Source organism: Mustela nigripes, chromosome 7, assembly GCF_022355385.1.
Source record: "Mustela nigripes isolate SB6536 chromosome 7, MUSNIG.SB6536, whole genome shotgun sequence".
Taxonomy (NCBI): Eukaryota; Metazoa; Chordata; class Mammalia; order Carnivora; family Mustelidae; genus Mustela; species Mustela nigripes.
The window spans coordinates 85,375,213-85,396,514 of NC_081563.1; the positions used below are offsets into that span (position 1 = coordinate 85,375,213).

At 45.9% G+C, this 21,302-nt stretch overlaps 1 protein-coding gene across 2 annotated transcripts in view; it reads left to right on the forward strand.

Annotated features, from left to right (window-relative positions):
* Positions 1 to 9,888, forward strand: part of MRPS9 (mitochondrial ribosomal protein S9) — a 64,036-nt gene extending 54,148 nt beyond the window's left edge. Inside the window, exons 7-11 of one of the 2 annotated variants that reach the window (XM_059406363.1) lie at positions 388 to 463; positions 2,926 to 3,091; positions 4,031 to 4,139; positions 7,724 to 7,893; positions 8,222 to 9,598. In XM_059406363.1, the coding sequence (XP_059262346.1) occupies positions 388 to 463; positions 2,926 to 3,091; positions 4,031 to 4,139; positions 7,724 to 7,893; positions 8,222 to 8,259 (559 nt within the window). In that variant the 3' untranslated portion in view covers positions 8,260 to 9,598. The other variant, XM_059406362.1, reaches the window with a different exon arrangement.
* The last annotated feature ends 11,414 nt before the right edge of the window (positions 9,889 to 21,302 follow it).

Genomic DNA, 21,302 nt, shown 5'->3' on the forward strand with positions numbered 1-21,302 from the left:
GCTAGCTCTTTACTTGGACTTGATGATTACTTTATTCCACAGGCAGGCCAACTCTGTGTCCATTGCTTCTCCTTTGAGGTAAATAGTGAAAAATAAGTGCAGTGTTAATTTTTAAGAAACCTGGTATCTTGGTGTATCAGATGAGTTCCACAAGAGCATGTTTAAGTCCTCCAGCAAAACATTTGCTAGACTGGGTGTCTTTTTTAAAGTAGAGTGAGGGAATGAAATAACACTTCTCAAAAATAGTTCACTTGGGTGAAATTTTAATGCTCTGGAATACAAAAATTTGTTTCCCAATCAAGAATTGCTACTACATGTGGGATCTTTTGTGATAGAACTCTAATTGCATGGTTAATTTAAAAGAGAATATATGTGATATTTTAACAGAGACCTGATTGGCAGCAGATGGCTGATTAAGGAGGAACTAGAAGAAATGTTAGTGGAAAAACTATCAGATCAAGATGTGAGTAATTAATCTTTTAAATTTAAGGGGACCTTGTACAGTAAGAATGTAGACAATTGCTGTATTTAGGATCTCACAGCAATGTTTCTCAGGGGCAGGTGTTCGTTAAGACAGTTCCCTTTCTGAAACATATTTATAGTCATTTTCTGCCATGGGGCCTTATTGCGGTCAGGAAGGTGACATGCCTGCTGTCCAGATCCTCCTATCCACAAGTGCCCTTGCAGTCCTCTGCCAGCGGTTCTTGGGAAACGTGGCAGGTGTCATTTTTCATCTCCTTCAGTAAAGCAGAGAGCTAATTTTACAAGCTAATAATGACAAGTGTAAGGAGTTATCACAGGTTAAGTAGAAAAAGAAGGGAGCACATGGTTGCCTTTGTGCAGTTTGCCGCTCCCTGGCCTACTTGTGTGTAGTTTCTAAAAGGGCGGTATTTTTCATCTTGGAATCTGCGAAACCACCTATGTCAGAATCACTTAAATGAAGCCAGAAAACTGATTAGAAAATGCAGTTTCCTAAGATTCAGCCCTCGCTCAGAATTTCCAGGGGTGTCACCCAGGAATTCATATTTTTAACCAGCTCCCCAGATGAGTCTTCTACCCTATAAAGTTTGGGCTTTAGGTTTTAATTGGAGTGCTCTTTTGCTAAGTGCTCTAATATGTGCCAGTATTATCTGAGGAAATTTGATGGTTTTAAATATGTTGATGTGCTAAATTTAGATTATTTGTAGAATATTTGAGTGTAAGTTTCATAAATTGTTCCAAGAAGGCTTTTTCCTTCCATGGCACTGGCTAACATTGTTAGTACCTTGCCACCCATGTTGATTCTAAGTCATGTATTTAAATTGCTCTTTTTCTCGTTTAACATATTGGAGAAATTAATGATTTGGAAATGTTGCAATTTGCTTAACAAGGTGTCAGGCATTTGTTGAGTGGTAGATCTGGAGTTAATTTCTAATATCCTAACTGCCAAGTCACTATTGCTGCATTTGGATCTAACTGAAAAATCTCTCTTTGCTTCTTCATTTAGTGTATCATTTCATTGTTTCCTGTGTTTTTTGGTTGCTTTGATTTTTTTTTTTTTTAAATAATGCAAGTTTGGCTTTTGTTTCTTGGTTCTGTTTTTCCATTTTGAAAACATCCCAAGGACTTTTTTCAGAGGTGTGCAACTGGGAAAACAAAACAAATATATGCATTTTCTGTATATACACGTAATGATATGTATATATCTCTTATGCATAGACAGTAGATGCGTAGATGATAGTCTGCTATACTTTTGGGGTACTGGATAGCAGAAGAAATCCTGAAGCTGCTGGCTGGTATCAAGATGAGGAAGGTAGGGACTTCTTCCCCCAGCGCATTAGAAAGGCCGTGCCAGACTTGTAGCTACCCCTCTGTATGCTCATGGTCAGTGTGCAGTAGAATTGAGAGAACCGCTGAGAGCAGAGGGCACAGGCCTGGAAATGGAGGGAAAGAACAGAGCTGTGTCAGTCCAGGAACCGCAGGTGGCGAAGTCTGTCACCCTTACCTAGAAAATTCCCCTTTTTTATTGTGACAGCACGGGAAGCAGTAATTGAAGCAATCTTTTTAAACTTACTGTTGAGATTTCTCCATGTTTCAGGTTATTAATGGCAGATGTTCATGATAAAGTCAGAGGCGACAGAGGCATATGATTTTTAGGGTCGACAGAAACACAAATAAGGTTATCAAAAATTGGGTCTCACACTCCACATTAACTAAGGATCTCGAGTATTAGTTGTCTCCTTCTGCATAAACACTTTAGAATGATTACTCTGGCGTCTAATTTTAAGGGGTTAATACCAAGTTGTTTACTTTCTAATCACATGTTCGAGAACTATTAAAAAAAACGCACAGAGTAGCAGCGATAATTTATTTCAAGAGGTTGCCCTTTAAGTCAAGTATCTCTTGAATTTTTAAATAGCTTGATTGTTCGGTTTTAAAGGAAATCATAAACATTAAAGTAACACAGCTTGAACAGCTAAAGATATATTTGCCAAATGTATTATGAAATATAATTTAAGAGGGGCATTTTCTCGAAATCAAAACTCTCCCCATTTTACTATACATAACTGGAAATTATTTTTAAACCTCCTCTTGATCCAGCTAATAAAAGAGTAGAAATTACACTTGAAGATCATCTAAATATTTTTTGAAAATGAATTTAAACCTCAATTTCATGTAATTATAATACAGAGAAACTGATTTTTCTTTGCTTGGTAAGTCTCTTTTGTTTCTCAAAAGAAAAGATTGGGCACTGAGGGCTACACGGGGAGGCGCGGTGTCTGCATGCTGTGTTTTAAAAGCAGCATGAAGGTGCGGGAGTGTCATCCTGTCAAAATTCATCAGGAAAAGCAACATTGGAAAGATCAGGTATACAAAAATAGAAAAAATTTAGCAAATGCAATTACACTTGCATCTTCTAATGAATTTTGATTTTATTGTCTGCAGTATGCACAGTTCATTCGGCTGCTAGAAAGGTTATTGACACTGCACTGTGGTGCCGAAGAAGAATTTGTACAGAGATTCCGTAGGAGTGTAACTATTCAATCAAAAAAACACCTGATTGAACCTGTGCAGTATGACGAGCAAGGAATGGCCTTCAGCACCAGCGAAGGTAATGACATTCTGTGGGGAGAAAATAAATTTCGTGAAAACTGAGAAACAACAATTATTTTTACTTGCTATCACTCCCTGGTATTCAGTTGATTCATTTGGTTTTTTTGGTGTTTTGTTTTTGTTTTTTTGCTACTGCTACATTGGATATTCTAATTCTTAAGACTGTTGAAGTTTCAAAAATCTGAACCTTCTCATGTCCCAAGAAAAAATGTGGATGCGTACCTACCCCATCATGTTAACACTTTTTATTTTTACAGATTTATATGAAATCTTTTTATTTTCACATTTTCAACTACCAGAAACAAAAACTGTTTGTAGTAAAGGTTTCCCCTGTAAAATGCTCAGGGAACCTGCTTATCAGATACCAAAACTATGAGACCTGAAAACTTGAGGCCATCAACCTCGCATGTTCCTTGGAGCCACGCAGACATTCATTCTGACACAGCTCTTAAGGCCTGGCCTAATAAATAATAAACCTTCAACTCTTCCTTTGGCACTTCAAAGAAATGGGACCTTTGCTGGGGATTCTTTTCATTTCTACCAGTTATATTGTATCATACTACTCATATTTTGTTTTAAGTTCTGTGATTAGATATATCCTTATTATCAAAGAAGACCACTGTAAATTGGTTGTTTTTCTAAAGTAAGGTTAATAAATATGAATTACTTCATCACTTGTTGAAACTAATTTTAAATGATTATGGTGTTCCTAAAATAGAGTTGAGGAACAAAATTACCCCATAGTAAGCTCTATTACATTGATTATGGTGTAGTTTGCCTGTTTTATTTTTGTTTGACTTGTAATACTCGTAGAACTTTCCTACATATAGTGTAATAGTATATTGTCCTTCTGGGGAAGAAAATCTAATGTCATTTTACCTATCTCAGAACATTCGCCTTGAAGATTTTTACTAATAGAAATTTTATATTTACAAAGGTAAAAGAAAGAGCGCAAAAGCAGAAGCAGTTGTTTATGAGCATGGAAGTGGAAGAATAAAAGTAAATGGAATTGATTACCTGCTTTATTTTCCAGTGACACAAGACAGGTTTGTTTCTCGTTTTGCGTTTGCGTTTTGTCTTTATATTTATTAAAAAGGCTTGTGATTTTCTGATTATATATTTCTGAATGATGTAATTAATTTAAATCAAACTAGCTAGAGGGAAGCTGTCACTATCTTTTTTATGCCATTTACCAGATTTTGAAAAGGCCTCTGTAGAATTCCTCATTAATTGAATCTTCCTGTCTCCATCAGATCCTACTGGAAGTTGAGTATTTTAGATGTATCTTTTTGTCTGAAATGCAGACTGAGCCAAAATGAGAGGAGAATCGAGTCCCACCTTCTGTTTCCCTAGCTGGAGGGCATATGTGCACAAAGCAACACAAACCAACCTTGGCCCTTAACAGCATAAATACCAGAAAAAATCTGCTTTATCACTCTGAATTTTTTTCCTACTCAGAGGAAACTGATTACATATTGAGCAAGCAAAGAAACCTGACGTTGATGTGTTAAAATAAGAGCTCATCAGGCTTTGCTTTAGTTCCCGGTGCCAAATATGGCAGTTTTATTTTTTGAGCTTTGTATCCCGTGGAGAAATAGACATTAATCATAAATAAGTATTACAATTCATGTCCTCTAAATATGCTCATCTTCGATCTCTGTGAATCACTATCTAAAGGCCTCTTTTGGAGACGGTTATTATTTTTCTAGTAGTTACTGTCATTATCCACAAGTAACACAAGTTCTGCATGATTAGGCCCACCTCCATAATCTTCCTGTTTCCTGAATGTGTAGTGCACTATTTAGGGTGAAAAGGGGCAAAAGCTCTGCTGATCTCAGTGCTTATGTAAGGAAAAGAGGACGCTGTTAATGTCGTGGAAGTTTCTGGACTGAATAATGACTTTGGGAAATGTATGTTTATTTCATTGGTATATGTGTCTGCGTCGAGGAGTAACCCACTCTATCTCCATTCAAATGAAGTAGACTAATTCTTCCATCCTTCTCACAGAGAGAGGGGTAGAGGAAGCTCTTCTTTCCCTTAAAAGCCAGAGAGAGGCCTGGAACGTCAGCACAGAAAACTGCTTGGGGAAATGGCATTTGACCAGTTAGTTTGCTTTCAGATATAACTCCTGATGATTTAACCATAAATCTCAGTTATGGCTTGATCTCATCATTCAGTGGTATCCTTAGAACGTATTTTCCAATTTGAATTCAGCAGGCATTTATTTGAGGACTGTTGGTGTATACCATCTTTTGAAGTTGTGAAGACAGAGCTATTTAGGATATTATATCATTCATCAAGAGACTTCCTCTCTGACTGGGAAGCCTAAGTCAAGAGTCTTGGCAGAAATGGGCACCAGGACCGTCTCATCATGTTAAAGTGGTTGTAGGGATTGGGCATGGCTATCAAGTGATCTCGCTTCTAGTTCTGTCTTCTAGCGTAGGAGAGTTGGACTTGATCTCTCCAGTGCTCACCTGTAAGTCAGCTGGATGACTAGCTAGCTGTCTTTGCAGAGTCCTTTCTTCAGGCTCTTTGCACAAATAGATCATTGGGAATGAACGTTGACTGTGTTGCCTTCCCAGTGTTATCAGAAAATTCTTGTTCATTCATTCCTTCCTTCACTTATACAACAGACATTTATTACTAAGTGCCCAGTACTGTGGAATACAAAGATTAATAACCCTTCTGATTTGGAAAGGCCTTTGCTCTGTCAGCCAACCACTAATGCAACTCTTGATCATCTGTCCCAAAGAAATATGTTCCTCACACATCACTAGCCATGTAATAAGGGAGATAAGGTTAGCATTCTCAGCAATTGAAGAAAAATCAAAAAGATCATGCATTTGTACATATGCTGAATTATAAGCTTTTGAATTGGTGCCATAAGGAGTTCTGTTCCGAGTGGATAGAAATGAGATTGTTTTATATTTTTTTTCAAAATAACTTTGAGTAGATAATAAAGAGCAAAATAGATCTGATTTTTTAAAGTTAGGATTCCATTGGAGATGCCCGAGAGCAGAGGAAGACTGTTTTTGCACAGATTTGTTTGCAGTCCAGATTAGTTAAATCAATAGCTATATACAGTCATCTTCAATTGTTATCCTTTGGATCACACTTACATATAAATTTTCTTCCTCAGTGTGCACCGACTTCCCAACTGTCCAGACCCTTCTGGGTGGTCTGTCTTACCTTGACCCTTGGCTCAGTCACTCTAATGTATCTGGAGTAGATTAGAGAATGTGTTTTTTCTGAATTTGTCACTATTTCTTTATATAAGCATTTGTTAGGGAATCTTAGAATTTTAGGAATTAACACAGGTAAGTTTTTAAGCTCCCAAACAAGTGGGTGACCAGAACTGCTCAGTAATGTCACTTATATCACTAACCATTTACTTGTGTCAGACAACCCAGAAACCCCCACACACTCGTCCACATGGCAATCTCATAGATTCTGTCTTGGCCTGTCTTGGCCTGTCTTGCCCTGCTAGAAAAGTGGAATGGTGGAATTACTTTATCAGTCTCTAATTTTCTTTAGTTATTGTGATTTTATGGCTACTAGAACAGTTCTGTTTTTTATAAAATTCCTATTTTTTATTTGGTTTGCTTTATTAAAAAAAAACAGTGTGGATTTATGTAGTTTCGAGCCTGTGTTTGTTGTCATTTCATCCCTGTTAAAACAGCATCCCTGTTGCAGATTCTCATTAACCGTGGAAGGTTCTTGTTCAGAGAGAAGGTTCTGTCCATCTGTAGCTTGAGGAGTAACACTTGAATGTCCTTTACGTATCTTTCAGCATCACTGTGGTATAATAAGCTTTTTTATTCAGGGCCTAGAAAGCTACACTGTCAGAAAAAGCAAGTCCATGCACAACAAATCGGCTTTTCCTAAATCTTCATTAGAGATATTAGGGCAAAATAGCAAGATCAACGTACGTGACAGAGACAGTGGTGACTGGACCAGGGACATAAATAGTGTTCAACAGACACTTGCTGGTTGAGCAAGAGAAGGTCTGGTGCCACGTTATCTCTGAATTCCACTGTCCACTCCTGGGGTGCCTGCAGGGCCCAGCCAGGCATGGACTCCCGGCTGGCTGGCACTGTGTCGCCTGACACTGTGCTGTGTCGCCTGGCCCTGCCACTTCAGGAACCAGTCATAGGAAGAGGTGTTTTGGGGGTGGGGAGGGGGAGGAGTTGAATGTGGTTCTAATAACTACACAAAGCACGTCAGGATGTGTCCTACATCACACAGGTATGTAATGGGACAGTTGGTTTAGTGACTGTAACTGGCATTCGATAACTTATCACCGAATCCAGGGAGATGCCGCTGATTAGTGGAATTTCCCAGCTCTGAGACTTCTTTACAAGATTATTTTCAAGCTTTGCATGGTTCTCATGAGAGAAAAGGGTTCAATTGTGAGAGGGTGTGTATTGCTCTATCCAGGAAGAAGACGACGACATGTGGCTGTCTGCAGAGCTTTCTCGACGTCAGAAACACCAGGAGGTGTTCCTGTTAGGGGTGACTGAAGCAGGCACACCGGTGTGCCTGATACGCTTTCTGTGAATGTTGACAGTGCGAGTAGCGGAGAACACAACTATCTCGATAGTGAGCTGCCTTTGCTTGCGATGTGTTCCAGAGAACAGTTGATGTTCCCCTTCCACTTCCTCGATCGACTTGGAAAACATGACACGACCTGTACGGTCTTGGGCGGTGGGCGGTCATCCCAGGCTGGAGCCATACGTCTGGCGGTGGCCAGAGCCTTGTGCAGTTTTGTCACCGAGGAAGAGGTCGAGTGGATGAGACAAGGTAGGAGCTGCGGAGAGGGTGGTTGTCTCCACCCTGTCTGGGAGTGCTCGCTGGTTCCCGCGCCAGTTCCCCAAAATCAGAAAAGATTCCATTAACTACACGGGCCTGCCCTTGGCTGGCTTCCCTTCTCTATGTTCCAGAGCCGTACCCGCGCTTTTCCGTGCTGGGCTCTGTGAGGGGAATTTGAATTAGGAAAAGAAACAGAGCCCTCCCAACATCAGGGAAGCTTTCCTTTGCCTCCTCGGCCTAGCCACTGAGCCAGGGTCCGAGCGCCGCTCTGTGGTGGTGGATAACAGACGGGTCAGTGACTGTTTTTGTTTCATCACAGGACTTGTGTTAGATGTGATGATGAAGCCCATACTGTAGCTTTCCGACATTTTTGGAGATTTCCTTTTTTCCACTGTGATATGACTGAGTACTGGGTGACTCTGTCACCTCGCCACAAGTACAAGCGTCCACGGCGCGGGAAAGGACAGGCCATCAGTTCGCTCGTTAGGGCGCTGCTTTCAACACTTCTGATGCAGCCTGTCTTCGGACCATTGGCCAGCGGGAGAGAACACTGGGGGCACTACTAACCAGCTGTGTGGCCCGGGCGAGTCACCGAGCCACTGGGCCATGCAGCGCCTCTCTGGGCAAGGAAGAAGGCCGGTCTCCTCCCGCGTGAGCTGCTGCACTGTAGAGGCGCCACTTCCAGCTTAGGCTGCTTGACTCCTGAAGTGTCTAAAAACCCATTCGCTTATAAACAATTCGCTGTTTTGTAGGGTTCATGTCTGGTCATTCTAGTAACTTGTAGGACCTTATTTCATAATTCTGCCAGGTTGACCTAGTGGGCATACTGAAAAGTAATAAAGCATTATTACTTACAATTCAAACTGGAATTTAGACAGGTCTTGTCTGCATTTTGTCCAAAATATTTATTCTATGCCCTTTTTATTAAAGACAAGTAAATGCAAAAACTTAGGGGTATATAACAAGTGGTTGAAATTTGCCTTTGCTTTCCTCCCATTCAAATACTCCTAATAAGATACGCACAGCTTGTCTACAGGGAGGAGAAGTGCTTAGTGTAAAGAGTAAAAAAGACAAGGAAAACTATGGTCTGTTTACATATTTATCAATGCATCGTAAGAGCTTTCTCATCACTGCTATTCTTGAAATCTGTGGTTCTGGCCACCTCAGGGGCATGTTACTCGGGGCGTCTGCTGAGAGAAACTCATCACTTGCCTAGAAATCATATTCACTCTTTGTGGTTAGGAGAGTGAACGCTTCTAGAAGTTTGTTAAGTCATACTGTATATGTATGTTTGTATATTCATGTTCTTAAGTCTACAGTGTCCACCTACTTCCTCTTACTTTGCTGTATAGTGTCTTTTTCTGCTTCTGGTCTGTGTTAGAACTTTCACATCAGTAATAATAAGCAGGCAGTATCAGTGCAGTCATAGTGAATAGTGACCGTGCACCCAAGAGCAGACTTCTCTTTAGTGGAACGGCTTAAAAAACCTACAGGGAGCCATAGGCCTCCTAGGAGAAGAACAGACTCAAATGATGTACCTGGTGTTGGTCTCTGAAATGGGGGAACCATCCTAAAAGAGTGAGAGCAAACTGCTGTCCTGACGCTTATACTGGGCTGGTAAATTATTACAGGTCTGCTTGCTTTCCTGCTAGGCAGCGTGCATTTTCCATGGTTCATAAAGACTTCTCTTTCTCCACCGCAGCTGGACTGCTGACTGCCGATCCACGTGTCCGAGAACGGAAGAAGCCAGGCCAAGAGGGAGCCCGCAGAAAGTTTACCTGGAAGAAGCGCTAAGTGTTCTTTCACGGGCAAGGAGAGGAAACGCCGTGTATATGTGCCTGGCATGCGGCAGACATACAATAAATATTTGCTGGCTGGTATGAGGGCAACACTATCAGGCATTTGAGTTGGGAGAGGATTTATTTTTAAATGCTATTTTGTAAAGGTTACCTTGTAAACATAATTTTTAAAAAATATTTAACTTCATTCTGCTTTATTTTTTAAACTTTCTCAGAAGGTAGTTTTTTAGAAGCATGATTCATAGAATCTTGGCATATTAGATATGAAAGGAACATTCAACAGCATATAGTCAACTGAGTAACCTCAGTTTGCGGATGAGAAGGCCCAGCCTCCAAAACGAAGGGACCTGAGAGCTACACTGCTAACTTAATGAAAGAACTCATTTCTCCTGATTCTCTTGTTTTCCCCTACAGCCATTGTTACAACATGAGAGGTGAGAATGCTTGTTGAGAATGAGGTCGGTTGTGGGAGTCTGTCAGGAGCCAGAAAGGGCTGAACTGCCGAGTGTCCCAAGGAGCAGCCTCAGACAACAGGCTCCGGCAGCCACTACTCTACTGTTTGTAGGAGTTCGGCTCTGAGAGGCTACATACATACGTGTGGTATTGTCTACTCCAGCTTACTTCCCCAAACACAGTGCCCTCCAGGTTGGATACAGGCTTTCAGCTAGATGATGACTTAGTTCTGAGGATCTAAGGTGGTGATTATGGTGTGTGATTCTGTATTCTATAATGGAAATTTGCCTAGTAGATCTGAAGCACTATCACCAAAAAAAAAAAAAAAGTGTTGGGGGGTAACTAGGAGGTGATGGGTGGGTTAATAAACTGGATGGTAGGAACCTTTCACAACCCATGGATACATACAAGTAGTCCCCCCCACCCCATCCACAGGTATACATCCCAAGGCCCCCAGTGGACTCCTGAAACCACAGATAGTACTGAACCTGATATAGGACAGGTTTTCTTCTTCTATCCATGAATATCTATGATAAAGTTTAATTTATATATAAGGCATAGTAAGAAATTAACAACAATAATTAGTAATCAAATAGAACAGTTGTAACAGTATACTGTAATAAAAGTTATGTGAATGTGGTAGCTCTCAGAATACCCTGTTGTCCTGTACTCACCCTCCTCATGGTGGTGTGAGATGGTGAACTGCCCACAGGGAGGAGGTGAGGTAAGGGGAAGGATGTGAGCCCTGGGGCACAGCATTAGGCCCCTTCCAACCCTCTGACGATCCAGCAGGAGGAGCAGTATTTGCTTGCAGACTCTGGTTGACCTTGGGTATCTGAAAGTACAGATGGGCCGGGGAGTAGGGGGGACAGGTGGGGACTACTGCAGATCAGATCATCACATTGTACATTTTAAATACATTACAACTTTGTGCGTTCTACCTCAGTAAAGCTGGAAAGGTAAGCCAGGTGAAATTAACAGTGAAGTCTGCACCGCTTCCTGCTGTAGCATAAGCAAGATGCTGAACCTGGGGGAGCGCTCCCCCAGCCCATGGAGGGCTCAGCAGAGGTGCCTGTGGAAGGAGATGCGGAGGCTCTGAAGGAAGGTGGGTAGGCCAGGAGTTCACAGAGGCAGAACAGCAAGGGGAGGACCCAGGTGGCAAGTTCTAGACTGCAGGTTGCCCAGAGACTGCCACACCCTGGCTGTTTGCAGGGTAGGGGTGGGGAGGGCTGCGTCCCTGGGGTGGGCTCTGTGATCGCCTCCATTGGGTCGGAAAGACCATAGACAGGTGTCTGCCCACAGCTGGACTCCTCGGTCAGAGCTAAGTATTAAATTGAAGAGCTTGTTACAGGGTTTCAAAAGTTATTTAATATAAGAAACTTGGATTTTAACTTTGTTTTAATTTTGCAATAGGTTTTTTTTGGGGGGGAAGGTAATTGGTGACAGGTGCCTTAAATCCATTTTAATATAGTTTTAATAAAAACAATACTTCAAAAATTAGATCCTTGATGTTCAGTTGTCCTTTCTCTAGGACAACTGATTTCTTAGTAAGTTTGTTTTTTAAAATGCGTACATACACTGGAAATCCTTACACCATACGGTAATCCGAGGAAAACGAGGGCATAGGCACCCCCACATTGTACCCAGTGCATTGTTCATCTCGGATGGCATCGTAGGCAACGCGCTCAGGTTTTCTACAGCATTCTTTGTGGAGTTGGGGCAGTTTCTGTTCCGCTTCTGTCAGAGCGTGCTGTCACCTCGACGAGCAGGAACTGAGGAGCAGTCCCGCCATTGTGTGGCACGGGTCCGCTGAGGTCTCGGCAAGCACCCGCCAGTGCTTCTCGTGGAGGAGACATCTGGGGGGTGGGGATGACCAGGGTGCTGGTGCAGGGAAGCCAGTAACAGAGCCACGGGCCAGGGCCCTAGAGGACAGGAGACTTGGCTGAGACAGGAGCAAGGGCAGGTGGCGGCAGTGCAGACCCTGGCAACAGGAGAAAGACAGGCGGAAAGCAAGTCCACGGGTGTTTGGGGTGGTGGGGGGCACAGCAGGCGGGGGTGCTGCTGCTGTGGAGGGTGCGGTGCAGGTTTGGGGCGACCTGGGACATCACAGAGCAGTGTCTGCGCTTGCTGCCCACGGGGCATGCCTGAGCCTGGTATCTCTCCTTCAAGGAAATAGCCATGAAGATTGAGATTAGAACAAGGATTTCAAACTATAAGCAACATGACTCTGAAATATTTTAACTGTTAGGTAAGATCATAACAAACAGTACAGTTGACTTTTTTTTTTTTAAAGATTTTATTTATTTGACAGAGATCACAAGTAGACAGAGAGGCAGCCAAAGAGAGAAAGAAGAAGCAGGCTTCCTGCTGAGCAGAGAGCCCGATGTGAGGCTCAATCCCAGGACCCTGGAATCATGACCCGAGCCGAAGGCAGAGGCTTTAACCCACTGAGCCACCCAGGTGCCCAACAGTTGACCTTTGAGCTGCATTGGTCTATTTATATCTGGATTTTTTTTTTCCCCCAGTAAGTACAGTACTGTGTATGTTAGGATTTTCTTAACACTTCTTCTAGCTTTATTATAGAAATATATAATACACAAAATTCATAGTAAACTATTTGTTATGGGTAAGTCTTCCCGTCAACAGTAAGCTATTAGTAGTTATGTTTGGGAGAGTCAGAAGTCCTATATGGATTTTCTACTGCACAGGGATTGGCCCCCGAACCCCCACACTATACGAGGGTCAGCCTGTAACAAAAGAGTGTGTTAGGTCCCACCTCCCTGTGAGGCAGCTCTCAGGAACCTCCAAGGGAGAGTGTCTACCTCAGGAAGATCAGAGTTGTTGCAGGAGCAGGAGGGACTCGAAGTAGGGGACCCATCAGGAGGCCGCTGTGACTGAAGGAATGGGGACCAGAATGGGGGTGGGTGTGCAGAATGTCCCAGAGCGGGCCGGAGCAGAGCTTGGTGATTGGCTGTAGGAGGCAGGGGCAGATACAAGTAGGAGAGCAAGCAGGTAGTGCAGAGAATGCAACTATAGGAAGGGCAGTTGGCGACAGAGGGGACAGTGACACCAGAGGGGCTGGGATGAAGTTTCAGGTGTTTGGGGATAGTTGGAAATGAGGGGCTGTAACTCAGAAGGGGCATCAGGCCAGTGGCCGGGTTGGGAGGCTAGTACCTGGTGACACATTGGAAACATGGCTGGAACCAGCAAGGAGGGATGTGTGGCAGGAAGAAGGAGAAACAAAAGAGAAGTTTAAAGCCTGAAGGAGGGAGACGAGCCAGAAGCAGCACCAGTGACAGTGGAGGAAGGAGGAAGTCGGGGGCTGACCAGAGAGGCTCCTGGAGAAGGAAGCTGCCTGTGCTGGTGGACAGTTGGGGCTCTGTGTGTGCAGCAGGTCGCAGTCTGCCCTGCCAGCTCCACTTGCCCTTTGGTGAGGATCACATAAGACAGAGTGGGACAGCCCTGGCTGTCCACTCAGGAGCTGTGCCCTCAGAGTGCAGGGATCAGGCCACCAAGGAAGATGATTAGAGCTGGTCCAGGCACTGGTTTCTTTGCTCAGCTTGAGGCTAGCTCTTCGGCAAACAAGTGGTTAGGGCAGGAGCTGGGCACTGAGCTTTCCACGCTCTGATTCTTGACCTCTGCCACCTTGCTCAGAAACTTGATGAGTGTGTTCTGAACACCCACTATGTATGCAGCGTTGAGAAGAACTGATAAGAACTTTTTTTAAATAGGCATTTGACAAGATGATTGCCTTCAGATAATAGTTTAGTGCTAATGTTTCTGTAGTCCTTTCTCTGTGCCAAGTACTGTTCTGAGTACTTTACAAATGAGAACATGTTGAATCCTCACAGCAACCCTGTTAGATAGTCGCTGAGAAAAATCGTGCCCAGGGACATTATTACATCACTTCCCCAAAGTTGCACAGTGAGAGAGTGGCCAAGTGACATTGGACTCTAGAGCCATCATCATATCAGAGAGGGGTGTCACTGCCATGCCATCAAGATGGGATCCCTGGGAGGACAATGAGTGGGCCAGGGGCCTGTAGGAGAAGGTTCCAGGTGAGGTGTGAACAGCAGTGTGAGTCCAGGGATGAAGCCTGAGGAAACTGAGGACTCCCCCAGTTTGCCTACACCTCTCGGTATCACTGGGTTATCTCAGTGTAACTCCTAAGTAGTACTCTCTTTGGCTCCCCATGCCTTGGGGCATGCATGAAACCTCAGAATCCTTCCCGAGGTTTTGATGGGCATTGGTCCATCGTGCTCACAAGATGCCCAGGGGGGCCCTTCTCTGTCATGGTAGGAACCATGGATATAAAAAGGGTTTTGGGTTTTAGTCTCGTTTTTGTCTGTTTTTAGGAAAATAAGCCTGGGCTCTGCTCGAAGCACTGAAAGCTGTGGGTGAGGCCAAGCAGATGCGGTAGATGCTGGTGAGGGGTGCTGTGCCAGGTGGGGGAGAGGGTTGGGGAGACATGTCCATGGGCCTCTACCCAATACACCTTCCAAAGGCAGCGTGTAGGGTTTTCATCACAAACTTGCAGGATAAAGTAAGTACAAGGCCACCCCCAGTGGTGGTACGAGGAAGCTTCAGGACACAGTTCCTGGAGGCCGTGTGTGACCTTGGGCAAGCCGACCTCCTCCCACCTCGACTACTCATTCCTGACGTAGGGAGGACAGCAGCACACCTCCGACCGCCACAGGAAGTGCTCTGTAAACATTGGTTATTCTCATGGAAACAATCCCTCTTTCACCTTCTCCTATGCGGTGAAACAAAAGTTCATGGTGATCCACGAGCTTGCAAGAGGGCTAGAGGAGAGGCACTGGTATGAGCCAGTGGTCTGCGAAAGGAAGGAGCAGGTCCTTGGGTATGAGTCTCCGCCTTCTGTAGCACCGACTTCTTGGGCCACCCAGAGAAAACTCGAACGCGGTGGCGCAAACGGGGGAGCAATTTGGTGTTGCCGACCGAGTGTCTCCGTGTCGTGTCTGTGAGAGTATCAAGGCCAGACTAGATTCAGGAACCTTCCAGTGTCGGATGCGTGCAGCCTCAGGAGGGGCTCAGAGCCATAGCCGCTGCCAACCAGCAAGGTAGGACGGGCGTTTCTGAAGAGCAGTCAGTAGGTTGGTTTTACAAATACTGATGCTACATGCCCTGCATGGGCTGTAACACGGTCCCCAGAATTAACAGGCGAGGAACCAAAAAAGTGGAAGCTGTCATCCCCTTCACAGAAATGACTGCCCCTTCAGTGAACAAACTCATGAAAAAACGGAAGTTTCTCTTAGCCTACGTCTGTGGCGGAAACTGCGCATTATTAAGAAAGACAGTCTCTGAACACTAATCAGTAAAAACGACTGAAGCTCAGTACTGTGTGCAGAGTCTTACCAAAGAATGTTTGCTGCCATTTCACAGAGAAAAGATTGCGAGTTATTGCCGAGGAGCCAAGTGTTGGAAAAGATTTTAAAAGAATTCAAGTCCTATCATTGTATTGCTTTCTCTTCAGCCACAGATTATTAGCTTTTTAAACTTAAAATCATCAACAAAATTAGTGATATGTACATGAACAATTGAGTTAATGTAACAATTGAGTATTTCATTAGGATTAGAAGGCACTTCAAGTCTCACCATGTAAATCACATAAATGATTTATGGAACAGAGACCTGTAGTAAGAGACCCGTGGTAAGTCTTGACATCCTGGGGCCTTGCTGACCAGGGCGGGACCTGCCGCCAGCCCACCTCCTGTATGCAAACCAGGCAGCCCCATGTGCACACCCCCAGCCACCTGCTGTGTCCACCAGCCCTCATCGCCTCAAAGCCACACGCCTTACAACAAGGGACAGCCTCTGTGTCTCAGAGCCCTCCGAAATGAGCCACCCCTAAGCCTGCTTACACCATCTCATGCACTCCATCCCTGAGAAAGCACAATAAAAACCAGGTTTTCCCCCTTGCTCTTTCTCCTTCCTAGCCATCTCTGGCTCTTTTCTGCGTGGCCCTGTGTGGTGTGGCATGGCCCCCTCCTCCGAACAGTCTGGGGGCAGTCACCTGATCTGATGGCCTCCCTGTACCTGAATCATAATAAAATCTCCACTTCAAATGAGGTCTCAGCCTCAAAAGGCCCCATTACACTCTGACTGTTCTAGGGTTGTTATCCCTTTCCTGTGTTACCGCTCAATTTCTATTCGCTGTTTACCTACCCTGGTGATGTCAAGTTCCCTCCAGGAAATGTTTTTAAGAGAATCGAGAATACCCCTTTATTGCTGGGGCAGGGGGTAAATCCCTATTACTTTTCATTAAATCACTGCTGCTTATGCTTTCTTGAACAAAAGCTAGAACCACTTTGGGGCCCTCTCTGAAATCTGTTCATGAGAAATCTAGATGGATTCCTTTTACCTTTTCCCACCACCTGGCTGTATTTCTCCCCAAAAGACTGAAACCTCTCCAGGGCAGCCAGCCTTACCATGGGAGATCTCTGCCTCCAGGTCAGGCAGAAAAGATACACACCAAGCTCTGCACCACTGTAGGCAACCTTCTGGTAAGTGCTCCCCATCCTGGCTTCTGGAAGCAACACTTCTCTCACGGCGTCCCCCGCTCTTATGTGGAATTTCTCCTTTGCAATTTTAGAGCATTGCTCCTCCGAAGGGAGGGGAGGAAGTGGCTGAGAAAAGGCAGATTTTCCTAGTAGGGTCTAATGGATGAAGTTAAGGGAGCCGAGGACCATGTCAGTCATATGAGAACTCTCCTGGTCCCAGGCCACAAATGTCCCAAACTTGGACCATCTTTCACCTGCAAAGAGGGTTTCTCAGAAAGCTCTCAGGGAACCTGGCCTATTTGCATGAAGAGGTGCCCAGCTATTCTGCAGGAAGGGGGAGCAGCCCCTCGGGCCTCCAGGATGCAGGGTTCCCAGAACTCCCCATCTGTGCCCTCTGCCTCCTTCCCTTCTTGCACAACTGCTGCTCCTGCGGGTGAGAAACACTCCCACCAGCTCTCAAACCTCACATCTCACCAGGCCCTCAAGGTGCTTCCCATTGATGCTGGGAAACCACACTCAAGCCCACCTCCAGCTGGCTCCAGGGAGCTGGGGTGGTGTAGGAACTCTGGCCTCTCCCACAGCAGCATGCAGATGGAGCAGGAGAAGGGGCAGCTTGGGGGCACCTGGGTGGCTCAACCTTCAAACCTGAAGGCTCAGGACATGAGCTCAGGGTCCTGGGATCGAGTCCCACGCCGGGCTCCCTGCTCAGCAGGGAATCTGCTTCTCCCTCTCCCCCGGCTGATTCCCATGCTTATGTGCTTGCTAATAAATTTTTTTTTAATCTTAAGAGAAAAGGGGGGGGGGCAGCTGGAAGCCAGCAGGTCCTATCCCCACCCCACAAGGCAGCAGTCACACACAAAAGGACCACGCTCACAGGTGTTATCCCAGGTTGTCCTAAAATAGAAATCGTCATTGCAGGTCTGTAGAGACGGTCTACGTGCTCTCCCTACCACCCAGTGGTCAGGGGGCCTCTCCCCACCTTTCTGGGCCTATTTCTTCCTTACAACACTCTCCCACCAGCCATCTGAGGTGCCCAGGCCTGGCCCCGCTGCCCCCACCGGCTCCCCTCTGCTCCCACAATACCTGCCCCTTGGAGCAGTCACAGCACTCAATAGTGAGTTTCTGCTTGTGTGTTTATCTCCCACCAGACAGTGAGATAAAGCTCCACAAAGGCAGGGAGACTGTTCAGCTTATCTTCAGAGCCCCAGGGCCTGGCTCCCAGGATGGGTGGGAATAAATGTTGGCCAGAGTTCAAGGCCTTCCTTACTGATGCCTCATAGAATATGGTCTATCACAAAAGGAGCAATGTGCCAGCTGGTGCAGCCTGGCCCCTTCTGTCCCTCTAAGCACTCCTTTGGTGCCAGCAATAAGGGTTATAAAAAGCCAAGTCAGAATTCTGGGGCTGTGAGAGGAGTCAGAGCTGAGGACCGGGCCAGGGCAAAGGCCCGAGGGGACAGCTGCAGCCTCCACACTGAGCCCGGTGGGGCCTGGTGCTTAATAGGTGCTCAGGAAACCTGACTGCCTTTACCAAGTCTCAGCTTTCTAGTCTGAAATATGGAGCCACTGGCTCTGCTTTCCAGGGTCCTATGGACCCCCGGCAAACTTGAGCAAAATCTCAAGTCTCTGGTGTGGACATGTCCTGGAGAATGGGAGGGGCAGAGGTGTGATGGGGTTCAGGGTAGGCTCTCCCTAGATAGGTATGTTGATGATTTTGCATGAAAGCAATTTAAGAGGAAGCCAGTGCAAGGACACTTGGGCCCTTCTTGGTCCCCTGAAAGTAGGAAATATCCCCCACCCCCCCACCATCCCTGCACCTGGAGGGTAGAAGGCATCCTGATTGCCCAAGGAGCACCCTCGGGGCCACCAACGCTGGATGAACAAACCTTGTTGCTTCTTCGCTAATTTGCTACCCCAAGCCCAACCCCCTTACCTGTTCCCATAAATAATCATCTGTTTCAAAGGCTTTGGGCACTTTGGGAGTCTCCTATTTCTGTGACCCACCCCCATATGGACAAAATTAAAGTTTTCCTCCTGTTCCTCTGTCTTCCTCTGTCTCGTGTCAGTGGAATTAGGAGGCCAGCCACAGAACCTGGAAGGGAGGAAACAACGTTCTTCCTCTCTAGGGTGCTGGCGCCCAGGGTGGGGACCTCGGCTGGCCAGGAGGCTGCCCCCACCACCACCGGCCACCCGCCACCCACCACCCACCACCCTGGGGCTGTCATGGCTGAGCCCTGGGACCCCTGACAAGTGCTGACAGACGTGAAATTCCTCCCAGGTCAGCCTGCTCTGCCTGCAGGGTCCCATAGACGCACAACGGTGAGAGCCCTCTTCCCAGCAGGAGAAAATAACCTGCGTGCCTTTGCTCCTTGGGTAAAGGTTGGTTAGGGGTACCTTTGTTCTTTACTGATTCTGTTCCCCCCTCAGGCGGTCATGGTTTTCTTTTGGCCGTCTCTTAGGTCCTTTGTCACAGGGAAGAAACTCATAGGGTGGGACACAGGCACAGGCCCCATCAGCCTGCTCTATGAGCGGCCTCACACTGAGGAGATCACGCTTCTCGCCAGACTGGCCTCTACTTAGAACCACTTTGCTGTGGATCCTCTCTCAATGTCCACAACAGCCAAACTCTGGAAAGAACCTAGATGTCCATCAACAGATAAGGAAGATGTGGTACATAGACACAATGGAACATTATGCAGCCATCAAAAAACCCCTGAAATCTTGCCATTTGCAATGATGTGGATGGAACTAGAGGGTATTATGCTGAGTGAAATAAGTCAATCAGAGAAAGACAACTATCATATGATCTCTCCAATATGAGGAATTTGAGAGGCTGGGCAGGGGTGTCGTGGGGGGAAAGGAGGGAAAAGTGAAACAAGATGGGACCAGGGAGGGAGAGAAACCATAAGAGACTCAATCTCAGGAAACAAACTGAGGGCTGCAGGGGGGTGAATGGGGGACGGCTAGAGTGTCTGGGTGATGGACATGGGGGAGGGTATGTGCTATGGTGAGTGCTGTGAATTGTGTAAGACTGATGAATCACAGACCTGTACTCCCAAAGCAAAGAGTACCTTGTATGTTAATTAAAAAAAAAAAAAAAAAAAAAACTGCATGAGGTTTTCCGGTTTTGTTCTGTGGCCTGAGAGCTTGGCTTTGTGACCAATGAGAGAGTATTCCTCTGGTCTGCCCCCATCTGGAAGGGGCAGGTACCAGTGGTGGCCAGTCCAAGAGGCTGGGGATCCAAGACACAAGGTCATAGGCAGCAGCACTCTCTCAGTCTTTCCACGCTTGCTCTCAGGGAAGTGGGTTATAAGGAGTCCCAGCCTTCGTTGTCTTGTTAGTGCTAGAAAAGCCTCATAAGCCCCATTCCAGAAACACTCACCTGGTGTCACAGACTTGCAGATCTGCGCATTCCCGAGACGGACCTGAGACACCATGTTCACTACACTGTTCCCCCGTGACTACCAAGGTCTGTGTTTTCACAGAGTAAGTCCAGGACACCTTGGACTGTGGGGGTTCCATCTTCTGTGCCCACTCTGGAGATGCCTCTTACACCCACGGTTAAGATTTATTGAATTTTTTCCTAAGCGTGGGATGTTATCTCCAGGTCCTTCCACTAAAAAGGCTTATTGGATATTGAGTCATGTTTGGAATAAATATACTAATGGAGACCCCACTCGCCCAAGACCAGATGATGGATCTTTTGAGTTGGAAAAGTATCTCTATTCAAAAACACCAGTAATGAGCGCTCCTCCCCCAGAGCTACCTGCTGGTATCTCTGGGAAGCCCGGCCTGAGAGCAGGGCACCGAGGAGTATAATGGCTAACCTTTGGAGCTCCCTCAATAAGAGGAAGGAACAGAAACTAGACTGGGAACAAAGATTCAGATCCACATCTGCCATAAATTCTCCATCTCCACCTTCTTGTGCACCCCTCTACCCCAAGTTCCCTGTCCCCGTACTTTCCAGAAGATCTTTTGATCTCCAGGCCCTGGGTCAAAATCCCCTTTCTCAGAAGCCAGCTCGCCAAACTCTTCCAAGTTCCCCAGAAAAATTCGTTCAGCCCCCAGCTGCCTGTTTTAATTTCCCTTTCCCTATGTGATTTACAGCAGGCACCCTGGCCTGACTTCCCAGCCCAGGGCATTGAGGTTGCCCGTGGAAACACTCATGGTCAGAAGGGGAGTATAGCTGAATCATGTAGGGCAGGCGGGGAGGCTCGCTTACTGTCCCCTATGGCCCTGCCTACTTTCCAGGGCTCTCTACGTGTAGACACAGACCTTGCTTACCCAGGCCTGCCTATCCAGGGTCTTCCTCAGACACATCTTGGACCCCCTTCCCCACCAAGAATTCATGTCCTCTGGACAGCAGCAGACCTTTGAAATGATAAAGCCCTTTTACCTCCACTTTTAGAAGATCCTACCAAATTTAGAGCAGAATTAGAAAGATTAGTGGCCATCCACCACCCTACTCCCAAAGACCTGTTCTGGCTGGAGAACACCTCCCCTGATGATGATGTGCCTACAGGCAGGCCAGACAGCCCCCTGCAAAAACCCCCTTGCAGAGGAAACAGATGGCCAGAAATTCTCCAAGGTCCTTCTGCAAATGACCAGGGGATGGCCCAGCAGGAGGTAG